General features: G+C 40.6%; 1 protein-coding gene across 1 annotated transcript in view; it reads right to left on the bottom strand.

Annotated features, from left to right (window-relative positions):
* NEDD4 (NEDD4 E3 ubiquitin protein ligase) overlaps window positions 1–8738 on the bottom strand; it is a 129562-nt gene extending 120824 nt beyond the window's left edge. Inside the window, exon 1 of the mRNA XM_079129882.1 lies at window positions 8572–8738. Coding sequence (XP_078986008.1) covers window positions 8572–8616 — 45 coding nt within the window. The 5' untranslated portion in view covers window positions 8617–8738. The remainder of the gene's footprint in view (window positions 1–8571) is intronic.
* Window positions 8739–15400: the final 6662 nt, after the last annotated feature.

A 15400-nucleotide genomic window follows, 5' to 3' on the forward strand; every position in this document is an offset into this window, starting at 1 on the left:
CATTTGGCAGCTTTTTATAAAGTCAAACATATTCTACTCTATGACCCAGAAATTCCATCTTTAGGTATTTACACAAGAGAAATGAAAATATATATTCATAAAAAAGATTTGTAAATGTTCACAATGGGTTTGTTCATAATAGTCAAAAGCTGGAATCAATCAACATGTCCATCAAAGGAGAATGAATAAACATCTGGTTTATACAGAGGCACAGTGCTCACCAGAGGAGAAATACTCAGCAATAAAAGAAATGAGCTAAGGATTCAACCACGTAGGTGACTCTCAAACACATTATGTTAAAAAAAGAAACAAGATCTATAAGAGTAATAAGGTAAAATTCCATTCATATGAAATTCCAGAAAAGCTAAAAGTAATCCATGGTTATAGAAGTTGCCTATGGAGAGTGGAGAAGATGATCGGACTGGAAAGGGACCCAAGAGAGCATTCTGGAGTCACAAAAAATATTCTATACCTTAATCAGGCTGCTGGCTGTGCATGCTATTGAAAATCATCAAATTGTATATTTAAAATCTGTGTATTTCACTGTCTGTGAATTTTACTCCTCCCTCCAACCCCCCAAATGAAGGAAGCCAAAATAAATTTTCAAACAAAAACAAAATTCACTACCAGAAATACTTAGAAATTCTAAAGAATGTACCTTAGCCAGGAAAAAATGTGATCCCAAATGGAAAGCCAGAGAAACAAGAAGAAATGAAGAAATAACAGACAGAAAAAGTGAAATATGTGAGGAACAAACATTAACTGTAAAAAACAATGACCATGTTGATAATGTTGATGATGATGATGATGATGATGATGTGTGTTCACACGTGTGTTTAATTAACTTCCATTCCACTTTGGATTCAGTTCCCAAATCTTAACATGGCTCTCCTCTCCAGTCTCATCTCATGCTGTCTTTCTTTCTCTACCCCTTCATCCCTCCTGTGTTCTTCTCCATCTCACCTTTTGCACATGCAGTTCTGTCTACCCGGAAGTCTTCTGCTTCACTCCTCACCTAATGCCTATTCATCCTTAATTTCAGTTTAAATGTGACTTCATCAGCCTTCCCTGACACTCTCCCCTCCTCCCCATCACACAAGATTAATTATATGCTTACATCTTACATTCCTTTTCCTTCACAACATTTATAAAATATGGATGCGTGATTAGTGACTTAATGTCCCTCTAGGCTCTAAATTCAGTAAAATCTGTTGTCCATCTTTTTTTTTTTTTTTCCTTTCTTTTTTTTTTTTTTTTGTGGTGCTGGGGATCAAACCCAGGGCCCTGGGCTTGCGAGGCAAGCACTCTACCAACTGAGCTATATCCCCAGCCCATCATTATTTTTTTCAATATTTTTTCTAGTTATCAAAGGACCTTTATTTTATTTATTTATATGTGGTGCTGAGAATCAAACCCTGTGCCTTACACAAGCTAGGCAAATGCTCTACCACTGTGCTACAACCCCAGCCCCTCTTGTCCATCATCATTAGCTCATGTCCTGTCCAGATGCCTGACACGCAGCAAGTGGTCAACACATATTTTTTAAGCAACTATGGAATTTAAGTATTCCAGAAGCCCATCTGAAAGTATTAAAAAGAGAAGACAAGAAGGGGAAGTAAGAACATAACAATTGCAGCCAACAATGTACCTGAAGAATCTCTTCAGTTAAAGTATTTCACATGGACAACCATTTGCAGCAGGAAAGTGGAAAGACCAAGTTTTGGGTACTGAAGAGACCCGAGTTTCAATCTCAGATCTGCTAACTACTGAGAGAGAGTTCTTGAGAAAACCAGTATCTTGGATTCCTTATCTGTAAAATGTGGATGATACTATCTGCTTTCTGTGTGATGATTAAAGCTACAGTACGAAAACATCTCACCTGAAACGTGGCATACAGCAAGTGTTCAGTTAAAGTGTTCAGTTAAAGGCTACTGTAATTATATATAGGTGACTCTGTTCCCTGAAGACAATTTTCACTAATGCATCTTTATGCACTCCCATGATCATGTGCTTCTATTATTCTCTTCAGTGCCCCCAAATGTCTCACATCAATGAAGCCAGACACTTTGGCCAAGCCATGAATTATATTAATGGGCTACAGGCAGATTCATTCTCTAAGACCTTCAGAAAAGACTGACTGAAACCCTTTTGTTTGTCCTGTGCCTTACTCCTTGCATTTATCTTCAGAATTCTTCTACCCCCTCCATTCATTTATCCTCTTAAAACTTAATAAGATTGGCAAGGGAGCCAGAATAGAAACTTTTAGGAAGAAGAAGGTAGTAACATAAACTGCCACAGAGTTCAGTAGAATGGTGGATTTAACAGTTCAAATCAGCAATCTGACTTATTCCAGTTGTGTTCAATAGGTTCTTACATCTCTAGGTGCTGGAGTTAAGAAATGTCTAATTCCACAGGCAGCCAGGGGATGGGAGAATCAGCTGATTTAAATATCCTGCTCTCACAGAAGTTAAATGATTTCACAAGATCACTAAGAAAGTGACAGAGCCAGAATGTCAACCTATTAAATCTTATTATCTATACTCCTGCACTTGCCCTAAGTGATTTATTTATATACAAGGTCCCTTTTAGCTCCAAAATTCTACTCTTATGCATTATGTAAAGTCCCAATAGTTAACTGTTTTATGTGTGTGTGTGTATACATGATACACACAAACACACATCTATATGTCCTTCTCTTCTGTTCCTTGTGCAAAGGAGTAAGCAGCAGGCCCACCATAGGCAGGGTGTGTGGGAGAGAGGAGTTTTCAGGAGACGCATGATCCTTATTTTTACCAGCATCAGGACACTGAGAGGAGGAAGGTGTCCCATGGAGATGTATCAGCAGGGTGCCCACTGGAAGGGGGTGAGGACTAGAAATGAAACAGCTATATTCTCACTTGTGTTCAAGGACGCAGAGAGCTGAAAGGGGGACGCAGAAATCACAGAGGTGTTGGTTTGGCTGGGAAATTAGTTACACTGAATATATAAGTAAATGAATTAAATAAGTTAATATGTTACATATAATGAAAATCAGATTCTTCACTGTTAGAAATGATACAGTTAAATTGTTAGTTTTTAATAGTTTTAAATCAGTATGAATTAATGATTTTGAAGTAAATGTACACAGATTGACAAAGAAATAGCTACAGGTATGTCTGTTCAGTACACACACACACACACACACACGCACACACAAACACACACAATTTCTTAACTGTGTTCACTGACGAAGCTGAAGAACACATTCCAGGAGCAATGAGCCCACTAACCACTCAGATTTTGGTTTCTAAAAACCATTTTCTACCAGATGGAACCAGCACTCCTAGGAAAAATGGCTGATTCCAGATGGAACTGTGCCAGGAAAAGTACAAGACTGAAACATCTTCTGCCATAAAGTAATGAAGTGTTCAAGAAATGATGGGCACTTGTTATGAGGGCCTATAAACTTCCTTGAAAGGACTCCCACTGACCATATGGGACCAAAATATTTAATGACAGTACTCAATTACAACCCACTAAATAAAGTGGGATTCCAAAGTCTATACTAATATAAATAAATAAGCAAATAAATAATAGGGAGGAAAGAAAAAGCTCTTCTTACACAGGATGCCAACTAATAAGAATGGAAATAAAACACAGGGATGTTTGACTCAGACAGAACTAATCAATATATGCTAAAACAGAGGATGAATATTTGATGAGGAATATTGGCATAATCTCAGAATATGTGCCCACAAAATAGTAATCATTTGTTACGGTTTAGATATTAGGTGTCCCCCAAAAGCTCATGTGTGAGCCAAAGCAAGAAGGTTTAGAGGTGAAATGATTAGGTTATGAGAGTCTTAACCTAATCAGCAAATTAATCCCCTGACAGGGATTAAACCAGTGGTAACTACAGGCAGGTAGGGTATAGACTGGAAGAGCAGGTCCCAGGTTAGAAAAGACTGCAAAGACATAAAAAGCAAATGCAACTTATGTTCCTAGATGGGATCTTGGACCAGAAAGGAAAAGAGAAACACTTATCAAAACTTGCATGGTGGCTGGGCGTGGTGGCACAAGCCTGTAATCCCAGCAGTTTGGGAGGTTGAGGCAGGAGGATGGTGAGTTCAATGCCAACCTCGGCAATTTAGGAGGTCCTAAGCAACTCAGTGAGACCCTGTCTCTAAATAAAAAATATTAAATACAAAAAAGGGCTAGGGATGTGGCTCAGTGATTAAGCACCCCTGGGTTCAATGCCCAGTACCAAAATAATAAAATAAAAATAAAAAATAAAACAAAACAAAAAACTTGCATGGTATCTGTGGATTAGATGATATTGTATCAATATTGATTTCCTAGCTTGGAGGAGTATATGGTTATTTTGGACAGAATTCTTGTTTTAGAAAAATACTCACTAGAATATTTAAAGATGATAGGGATGTGTCTAAAGCTTATCCTCAAATGTTCAGAAAAAAGCAACAAAAATGGGGGTAAAGGTTAGGGAGCAATGGTGGTGAGATGTCAAAATGTGGAGAACCTGCAGGAGGATATTGGAGTTCTTTGTGCTATACTTTCAACTTTCCTGCTGGTTTAAAATACACTATTAAAAAGTAAACTATATGTGTCCACCTTAATAAAATAGTATGACCCTGGAATTTAAAAGTTGCAGAAAAGTGGTGGTGGCAAAAACAACACATGAAAGATTGGGCTAGACTACTAACATAGCTGCTGCTCCAACTACGCTTCTCCTCCTTTGTGTGCAGTGCATAAAGTTTTAGGAAGTTTGTTCCCAAATTTAGTATGATGCTAGGGCTGGCAGGCAAGGTCAGCTTCTGCTCAGCCTGAGTGGGTCCAGAAGTGTCAGAATATGCCCTTCTTAGTTACCCTGTTGTTTATGCACTGCTGTACATGTTGCCACCAGAGATATCCATTCTTCAAATGTGCAAACTATACTCCCAATCTGACAGTAGAGAGTCTCAAGTCCTTTATTTCCTTCCTTCTTAATCTTGTTTCAGTCAGGCTTCAGTTATAGGAAACAAAATCACTCTAAATTCTTTAAGAGGAAAGAAGTCAATGGAGGGAATTAGGTGCTTATAAAATTATTGGAAGAGCTGGGGTAGGCTCTAGGTTGGCTCTAGGCTGGACGTCCAGAGGCCTGGAAAACTGCTGCATAACCAGCCCACCTAGGAAGTTACCACCTCTGTCCCAGTCAGAGAGATAAAAATACATGAGTAACAGGGACCACCACCAGAATATAGCCAATCTAGACATCTGGTATAGGGGCCACCACCATGACTTCTGCAACTTCCTATCAATACCTGTAAAACAAGTTACCTGATACTGAAATACTTTTGTAGAAAAATTCAATGTCTATATGAATATGCTTCTCAGCAGAAAAATGTCAAAAAACAAAACTATATGCTCCACTTTACTTCCACATCACAACTCTCAAAAAAGTGCATCTAATGGGGAGAACCTATTCCACATTCAGAACAATAATTGCCTAAGTCTGGAAAACAGGGTGTTTAGTTTTCCAGCCTCTACATAATTGGGAGGTTCATTGGAAGGAGCTAAAAGTGATACTCAATTCCAATTCCCAGGTCCATCATACTTCTTCCCACCAAAGATGAGTAAGTTATTCTCTACTGTTAATTCCAAGTGACTGTCAGACCAAATTACATATAACTTATATTACATCTCTTCCTTAGTTAACTAATTCTTTTTTTAAAATATTTTTTGTTTTATTTATAGGTGGACACAATACCTTTATTTTTATGTGGTGCTGAGGATGGAACCCAGGACCTCCTGCATGCTAGGTGACTGCTCTACCTCTGAGCTACGACCCCAGCCCAGTTAACTAATTCTTCAAAGGCAAAATTGTGCATGTAAAACCTCTTACAGAAAGCTATGTGTGGAAAAAGAGCTGCGACTCACTGAAAAGTGAAAGATATTATGATCTAAACTTCAGCATACTTTAATTCTAATATGCTCATACAGTGTGACTCAGCAGCTATTCACTACACACTGACTAAATGGCAATGCTATTCTATTCTATTTCTATTCATTTTTCTTTGTTTCAGTTTCAAATCTGTAAGAATCATCTCCTATTGCTGTAACAGAAAAGCTTCTCTACTTTTAATCAATAGCAGAGGGCTGCCTATTCCCAGATGAGTCTTTGAGTTTCAGAGGTGACATAGTTGTAGTGTTCTTCTTCTTTTAAAAGATGGGGGAGCTTGAAGGCCCCTTTTTATTTTTGTGATGGACTAGAAAATAAATGGCAAATGATAGTGTTGAGACAGTAACTACAACCAGAAAACAAACAACTTTTCATCTTTTGCACCAGATGGTGAGCTTCTTTAAGACTGAGATTTGTCAGTCATTTCTCTTTCTGTATCCCCAGTGCCTTAGTATAATGTACAAGACAGAGCAGACAGTTAATGAATCTGTTGAATAAATAACCCAAGTACAACAGAAGTGGGAGATGCTTTCTTATCATATCCCTTGTCTTCTTATCTCACTCTTTTCCTTAACATGGACAAAGTAAGACAGAGAGATGGAAGGAAATTTGAGTCATGGAACACACAGCAGATCCCCACCAGGGGAATAGGGTAGGCCTCATGCCATGAAACGAAACTTCCCAGAATTACAAATCCTTCAGCAAGTTCAGGAAATCCTCATTTCAAGGGGTGGAGTTTCTGACCCCAGTTGCTACTGACCACCCACTAAATGCCACAATTAGTATTAATTCATCTGGGCAGAGGGGCAAGAGGGATAATTGAGAATACAGATCCTGTATATCAAGAGGAAGAAAACAGATGGTGAATGATACCTTTAGGTATTTTGTCTGTGATCAATTGGCTCTGCAGGAAGGAGGTGAGATGAGAAATCTTGAATGACAGGGCCTATTTCTGAGTAGCAATGGCAGGGAAGTTTTAGTGCAAGACCAGACCGATTGCACTGGATGCTAGCTTAAAGTTCTCTGCACTGCAGTTATGTGGCAGGCAGGGAGATATGACTGATAAGAAGGAAGTTATTATAGGTGCAATGCTGCATTACCTTCTTATGTCTTCTACAGTACAATAATGGGGGCACTGGCTAGAACACTACATTTAGCCACAACATACTGATGATTGTTTCTGAGGAACTTCTAGCTGCCACTATTTGCCCATTTCCACTTTGCTTAGCAATAACTAAGAAATTATTTTAAAATTTATTTTAACAGATACACAAAAACATAAAAATGTACATATTTCTGAGCTCTTTCCACTGTACAATGCTTAAATTATTTATCTCCTCAAACACTTACCATTTTTTAATGATAAACATTCAAACTTCTTTCTCCTGGCGTTGTGAAATATACAGTACATCACCATATCTACAGTCACCCTGCTGTGCAACAGCACACCAGAACTTCTTGACCCTATCTAACTGTAACTTAGTAGCCACTGATTAACCTCTTCCATCCCTCACCATTCTCGCCCAGCCTCTGTTAACCACCATTCTACTCTCAACTTCTATGAGATGAACATTTTTAGATTGCACATATGAGTGAGATCATGCAGTACTTGTCTTTGTGTGCCTGGCTTATTTCACTTAAAATCTTTCCCAGTTCCATCCATGTTCTTGCAAATGACAAGATTCTAATCACGTCACATAAGCACTCTCAAAATAACCTGAAATAACCTGCCTACACTAACAAATTACTCAGTTTATAAACAAAAAGATCTCAGAAGAAATGTGAAAGACATCTAGAGAATACCAACTTGCTAAGAAAAGGCTCTATTACCACATTATTGGAAGATACCTAAGCAAGCAATATAAATTAGGCAAGCAATATAAATTATCTTCTTCAAATCCTAGAACTTTAGTTTTCAAAGTGAACAGCTGTGGGAGGTTCTTTAAAGTATTTATACTTTTTGACTTCATTTCTTAACAACGCAGATCACAAAATAAAGAGTGAATTTCCCACATTTGACACTTGTTGCTAAATAGGTGGGAAAATCTTATTGCCTGCGTTCCTATTCCTGTCTCCACTTAGATGATTAAAAAGGGGTTCAGAAAAAGAAGAAAAAAAATCAAACAAGTAATGACAATTCACTTGGAGTCTCCAGATCAAAGTCTATAAAGTTGTTAGCCGGACCTCGGCCAGCGCAGGCTACTCAACAGCCGGGATGCTAAGCACCAAGGAAATTGGCCCCACCCCCAAGGAGTTCGCAGAGCGCCCCCGGGGGCGGAGGGGTGGGCAGGAAGGCAATGCGGGGTGATGTGCGTCCCTTCGAGCCCTCAGCCAGCTCGCTGCCTCGCCTCGCTCCTCAACACTTCCTGAAGGAAACTGACAAGGCGGCGGCTCCGGGAGGAGCGGGGTGTGGAGTCGGCCGACTTGCTCCTTACTGCAAGCCCCGGGAGCCCGCGTGCTCCAGGACGCCCCCACGGTGCCCAGGGCGCCTCGCGCACTCTCAGGGCTAGCGCAGAGGGAGGAGGCGCAGACAGCAGAGCCTCTGGCCGCCGCCGCTGGCACCGCGGCTGCCTCCTCGGGTCCAACTGATGGACAGTGCGATGGGAAGCCCGCCCGCGACCCTATGGCCCCCGCACCTCGTCCTCCAGGAGCCCGAATACCTCCACTGCGCAAGTTGCCATTTCCGAAAGCTTCCAGCAAACCGGACGCGCTCGCCCCCGCCTGAGGCTGGGAACCGTAGTGCGGAGGAGGAGAAGAGAGAGGAGGCGGGGAGGAGTTGGAGGAAGAGGAGGAGGCACTCCCCCTGCGGCCGCAGCGCCTCCCCCGGCGAGCCAGCGCTAGTGGCACGAGGCCGCGCGGCGGGAAAGGGCCGGCAGCGCGCGCTCCGCGGGCTGAACGGTGGCGCGCGTGGCTGGGGGCGCTCCTGGAGGGCGTCCGGGAGTAGGAGGGAGCGCGCCTGGGGCTCGGGGCGGAGGGGCTCGCCGGCGGGGACGCGCTTGGTGGGCCGGGAGCGGAAGGAAAGAGCACCCGAGGCGGCACCCGGAGATTGGTGCCGACAGGCGGGTGGGGGAGTCGGGCAGCGCCGGGGCTCTGCGCCGCGCAGGCAGGGGAGGCCGGGGTAACGTCAGCCCTTCCCCGGGGAAACGACGCTGTGGTTTTCCTCAGCAACAAGTCTCGCCGAGATCCGATCCAGAACTCGGCCTCTGACTAGATCCTGGAAATAGGCGTGCTTAGTCCCAGCCTAAATCCCCAACAAAAAATCGTAGCGCTCTCGTGTGGATTCTGACTGCTGATCCCAATAGAAGCTGGACTTGGGGACCGCCAGGGAAAGCCCGCCGGAGTGTGGTAGCGAATGGGGAGGCCTGCAGGGATCTCATCAGTTTTGGACTCAGAATCTGAAATTCTCTTCCTGTGATTTGCGAACACTACCGACTCAACCTATTTCCTGTTCTGTGGTATATCTATCCTTAAAGCCCACCAATATCCGCGGTCCAGCCTCCGGGTGGAACTGCGACGCTCTAAACCTGCCTGTCTTCTCATTGATCAGCAGCTCCACTGGAGGGTAGTGAAGGGAGTTGGGGAGGTAACGTGAACCCTCCTGTGCTGTGGCATAATCATGCTTTTTAAAGTTCCTGTCTGAAGGCTTTTACACCACATAATAGAAGGACCCATGAGCAGGGCGAGGTGGTGCACGCCTGTAATCCCAACGACTTGGGAGGCTGAGGTAGGAGGATCGCAAGTTCAAAGCCAGCCTCAACAACTTAGTTAGCTACTAAGCAACTTAGTGAGACTCTGTCTCAAAATAAAAAATGAAAAGGGCTGGGGATATAGCTCAGTGGTAGAGTGCCCCTGGGTTCCATCCCCAGTACCAAAATAAATGAACAAATAAAACACCCATGAAAATAACTGAGGATAATTATAAGCTTCTTTTGTTCAAGTTAGAATTCATACTTTTCATTTTCCTACAGTTGCAGAAATTTTCATAGTGTAGACTTTCGAAACCTAATTTTAATTTTCCTCAAGGAATTCAGACTAATTCTGAATTATTAACAGTTTAAGATGTCAATAGGTGGGAACAAGACAGTTTATATTTTTGTTAAGCTAGAGTGTATTTTACTTTATGTCTGGCAAATCCATTTCATTCATATTATCCACCAGAATTATATGACTACACATAATCCAAATTTTGTCATGTTTTTGAAGGAAAGAGTTATTGATTAAACATGAGTACAAAATTCCAGAATGGCCAAAAATTGTTGGCTCACTTAAATCTAAAAATTTATCATAGGAAGCCAAGTGTGGTGGCACTCACCTGAAATCCCAGTGACTCAGGAGACTGAGACAGGAGGATCACAAGTTGGAGGAAAGCCTATCAAGACCCTGTCTCAAAAAAGGGCTGGGATTTTAGCTCTGTGGTCGAGCACCCCTGGGTTCAATCCCCAGTGAGGCAAAATAAATATAGGGCTTGGGATGTATGTAGCACAGTGGTAGGTAGGGCTTACACATGAGGCCCTGAGTTCAGTTCCCTGCTATGTTATCATAGCATTAATTTCTTTGTTTTATAACCTGTAACATATCTGTATTTATGTGTATTAGGAATAAAATAATCAAGTCAAGCATGCTGGTACATGCCTATAAACCTCGTGATTTAGCAACACCTTGTCTCAAAATAAAAGATCTAAAAGGCTGGAGATATAGCTCAGTGGTACAATGCCCTTGGGTTCAATCCCCAGAATCAAGAAAAAAAAAAAAAAATCTGAAAATATTCAGTGTTCCCTTTCCTTTTGAAAATCTCTCATGATAAACATTTTCTATATTTAAGCAGGTTATTCATATCATTTTGAGGCACAGTTACTTCTATTATTACTACCAAAATTTAATGAATGGATGAGAAATATGCACACAGACTAAAACTGGTAATAAATATCAATGAGAAATTCCCAAAGGGGTTATAAAGTAAAGCATTTGATACAGCCAATAGGCAACAGTGAAGATAATTCCAGATAACACTGATTTCATGATTTCTTATTCTTTCTGTCCATATTCAAAATCATAACAAAGAATGAAGCAGACAACTACTGATATAAGATAAACTGGAATAATTATTACATCCCAGTTGAAAGCTAGGAAGGACCCTGTGCTGCTGGCACCTGAAATTAAAAGGAAGTTCAGATAAAGAAAGTGACCAGAGCTAGTGGTTCAGTAACCAACCACCAGTTGAGAAACCTTTAGAATGGAAATTCCCTTATCTGCATATCGCTCAACTAAATGGCATTTTCACAGAGGTCTTTTGCCCACCTAGGCCGCCTCCAGTTCAGTTCAGGTTGATTTGATGTGGGTGACTATGTAAGAGACACGTGTGCAGCATGTGATATTGTGCATAACGACGTGGCCCGCCCCTTCTACCTCTCTAGGGATCATCCCAGGTAACAGTGCAGGCAATTCTGACAACCTCCCCAGGCATCCCCATTCTATCCCTTATTCTTGAGCATGTTCTTCCTTCAGATCTGCCTTTACTCAAGCCTCCAAACTGATAAAAGGAGCAATAAATTAATGAAAATTGGTAAACCTGCTCTAGACCTTCCAGTAGTCTACATAGCTAACCCTCTTTATCTCTGCCTGTGATATTCCTTGTGACACACAAGTTGAAGTGGTTTTTAGAGATAAAAACCATACGAGATAAAAATTTCATATTGAATGATCTAACAATATGAAAGATACTTTAAAATGTTGGTTATAATACTCTAAGGAATATAAAGAAGTCTAAAATGGAGGTTCTTTCTCTCACTCATAGTATCTGCTGGCTGCCTCTCTAACACTGAATGTGGAAGCTCTTAAAAGTTCATCTTTTCTTCCATTGTAAACTCTCAGGACCTCAACCAGCTACCAACTTCGTAGAACCTGTCTCAGACCCAGACTCCATAGAGTGAGAAATGTTATTATTTGATTTTCTGTAATTGAACTTAGTTCCTACCTCAAGGACAACATAGAAAATGTGTTTAACATGTCCCAAGTTGTATGGGCCTAGTGCATACTAGGCAAGTGCTCTTCCACAGAATTACAGTCCTAACCCTGTGGAAACTTTTATTTCTTAATTATATTTTGATTACATATAAAAGGCTATGGAAATGTACAAAGAATAACAATGAAATGAATACTTGGGCTCCCATCATCCGCCATAAGAAAAAGAATATTACCAAAACTTTTGTCTCCTGTACATGCTCCTCTTCCTCCCCTTCCCTCCCTGCCAAAAGATAACTACTTTTCTGAATCGTTTACTATTTTCTCATTTTTAAAAAATTGTTTCACATACATGTGTATATTCCTAAATGATACATTTTTCATTTTCTTTCAACTTTATATGAGTGGACTCATATAGTGACTTTTTTTTTTTTTTTTTTTTGTGGTGCTGGGAATCAAACCCAGGGCCTTGTAGCTTGCGAGGCGAGCACTCTATCAACTGAGCTATTTCCTCCCCAGCCCCTCACTAAGTGACTTGCTTTTCTTCATTTGACATTCTACTTGTGAGATTAATTCATTTTGATATGGTCGTAGTAGTTAATTTTTTTATCTGCTGTGTAATATTCTTTTGAATGACTACAGTTATTAGTCGCTGTTGGGCATTGGTCATTTCTGTTTTTATTTTTATTTTAGGTTGCAAAGACCATTATATGATTTAGCTCTTTCAAATGTTTAGAGCTGGCTGGGGAGATAGCTCAGCTGGTAGAGTGCTTGCCTCAAAGGTTTAGAGCACATTGTTTAGATAAATTACAATCATATTGGTGAAATTTTTTTTGGGGGGGTGGGGATGTGCTGGGGATCGAACCCAGGGCCTTCTGCTTACAAGGCAAGCACTCTACCAACTGAGCTATCTCCCCAGCCCCCATATTGGTGAAATTTAATGATGATTCAAATTTTTATCAGTTGAGATAAATGAGGCATCAGTGAAATGATTGAGCTTACCCCAAAGGTGCATTATAGTCAAAGACAAAAAGATCAGTTTGCCTTTATGAGATTCATTCCCTCATCTCATTATACTGTTTTAGATAAAGTAAAAATTCTAAAAGTTTTCCCCACTGAAACCCAAACACAAAACAATGCTTCTTATTTTAACTTTCTTTTTCATTAGATGTTTAGAATTTTGGATTTTATATTTCAGCAATGAGAAGTAGTGTTTTTTTTTTCTTAATTATTTTGTTTTATTTTTTCACTGTCACAAGTAATACTGCTATAAACAGTCATTCACATGTTTCTTGGAATGCCTGTGAAAGAGCTTGTATGGGGTGCTTGTCTAAAAATGGTTTTTCCAGCTAAGACTGTAAGTAGATCTTTACTGTATAATGCCAAAAAAGCCTCCTACAAGTTTACACTCCCACTTACTACTTTCCAAAAGTCCTTGTTGCTGTACATCTTTGCCTACTCTTGATATTTTGGCAGTCTTAAAAATACAAATTGATTTCTCTCTCTGTCTCTGTCTCTGTCTCTCTGTCTCTCTCTCTCTCTTTTTCTTTCTCTCTCTCTGTCTCTCTCTCTCTTTTTTTTTTTTTTTTTTTGATACACAGGAGTGAACCCAGGGGTACTTAATCACAGAGCCACATACCCAGTCCTTTTTATATATTTTTTTGAGACAGGGTCTCACTATGTTTCTGAGGGCCTTGCTAAATTGCTGAGGCTGGCTTTGAACTAGCAATCCTCCTGCCTCAGCCCCCTGTGTCACTGGGATTAGAGGCATGCACCACGCCCCTGACTGATATGTCATTTTTATTTCATTTTAATGTTCATTTCACTAATTAATGAGGTCGAGCAACTTTATATATATTGGTTATTTAGATTTTTTCTTCAGAATGTGCCTATTCAAATCTTTTGCTCATTTTTCTATTTTGAAAAGTATTTTATGCTAATCTTCCTTCTAGATCTTTATGCATTCTTGATGCACTCTGGCCTTGGTAAGATAAGTGTGAGCTCTAATGTCAGAAAGTACCCTGGCGCTGGAAGCAAAGTGAGGGAATGCACATGGAAGAGGAAAACTAAGGGTTGCAAAAGTGGCCTGGGAGGTGAGGAGGGCGTGACCTCATATGGGCGCCAAAACCTGAGTTTGTTTAGGAAGGGTCTGCTTGGTGGAGGAGTGAGGGCAGCAATAGAAAATTGATTACTTGTAGGGGAAATTAGAGAAGTAATATATGGATGATGTTATGGTTTGGATATGAAGTGTCCTCCGTAAGCACCTATGGTAATACACAATGTTCAGAGGTGAAATGATTAGATTATAAGAACTGTAACCTAATCGGTCCATCCTAGTTTGAATGGACCAATTGGGTGGTAACCATAGGCAGGTGGGGTGTGGCTGAAGAAGGTAGGCCACTAGGGATGTGCCCTATAAGTGTTCATCTTCCCTGTCATCTGTTCTCTTCTCTCCTTTGCTTCCCAGCTGCTATGAATAGACCACCACATCCCTCTGCCATGATGTTCTGCCTTACCTTGGGCCTGGAGCAATGAAGTCTGCCCACCATGGACTAAATCTCTTAAACCATGAGCTATAATAAACTTTTCCTCCTCTAAGTTGTTCTTGTTGGGTATTTTGGGCACAGTGACAAAGAGCTGATGAACAGAAGTGATAATGAGAACCACACTGTTTTCATGGTTGAAGAAAGGAGTTATAAGAGTAGAAAGGGAGAAAGCTAGAATGAGTCCCATTGGATTGTTAAAGTTGAAGATGTTGGTATGAACTCAGTTTTTGATATCTATAGATAGATACAGAAATAAATGTAAATGTAAACACATGTATGCATGTATATCTTCACAGTAAGAGGGCCTGACAGCAGTGACACCCCAAAAGCGATAAGCACACCTCACACCCAGATCTTACCTTCTTTACTGAAAAGAACCAGGACCTCTTGGAAAAATGGCAGATGCCGTGACCAGGACAGGGAAAGTAACAGATTAGCCTGAAACATCTTGTTATGCTGAAAAATAATTAAAGTAATGATAGTAACATGTTAAAAGGACACTGTGGAGTATGGCAAATCAAAATGTGCAGTGTGAGACAGCAGCCTGGAGACCCAAAAGAGTGGATGGTGCAGATAAAATCGACAGGCTGTCACTGGAAATTTCTCGCTTGCTCAGGGGCTGGTCTTTTTGTTCTATCCAGGCCTTTGATTGGAGGGCAATCTGTTTTACTCAAAGTTCACCAATTTAAATATTACTCTCATTCAAAAACACTTCCAAGTTGACATATAAAGTTAACCGAAGAAGTATGACAAATAAGACAACTCACAATTCTGAACCCTATGGATACAAAGGACATTATTTGAGCACTTGCTGAAAATGAATGTATCCAAGGTTTTTATAGTTGTAATGTATGAATGTTTACTGCCAGAATTTGATGATTATGTTGTGGTTTTGAGGATAAGAATGACCTTGTTTGAAACAAGTACACACTAAAGTGTTAGGAAATGGTGGGGCAGC

Source organism: Sciurus vulgaris, assembly GCF_902686455.1.
Source record: "Sciurus vulgaris genome assembly, chromosome: 2".
Taxonomy (NCBI): Eukaryota; Metazoa; Chordata; class Mammalia; order Rodentia; family Sciuridae; genus Sciurus; species Sciurus vulgaris.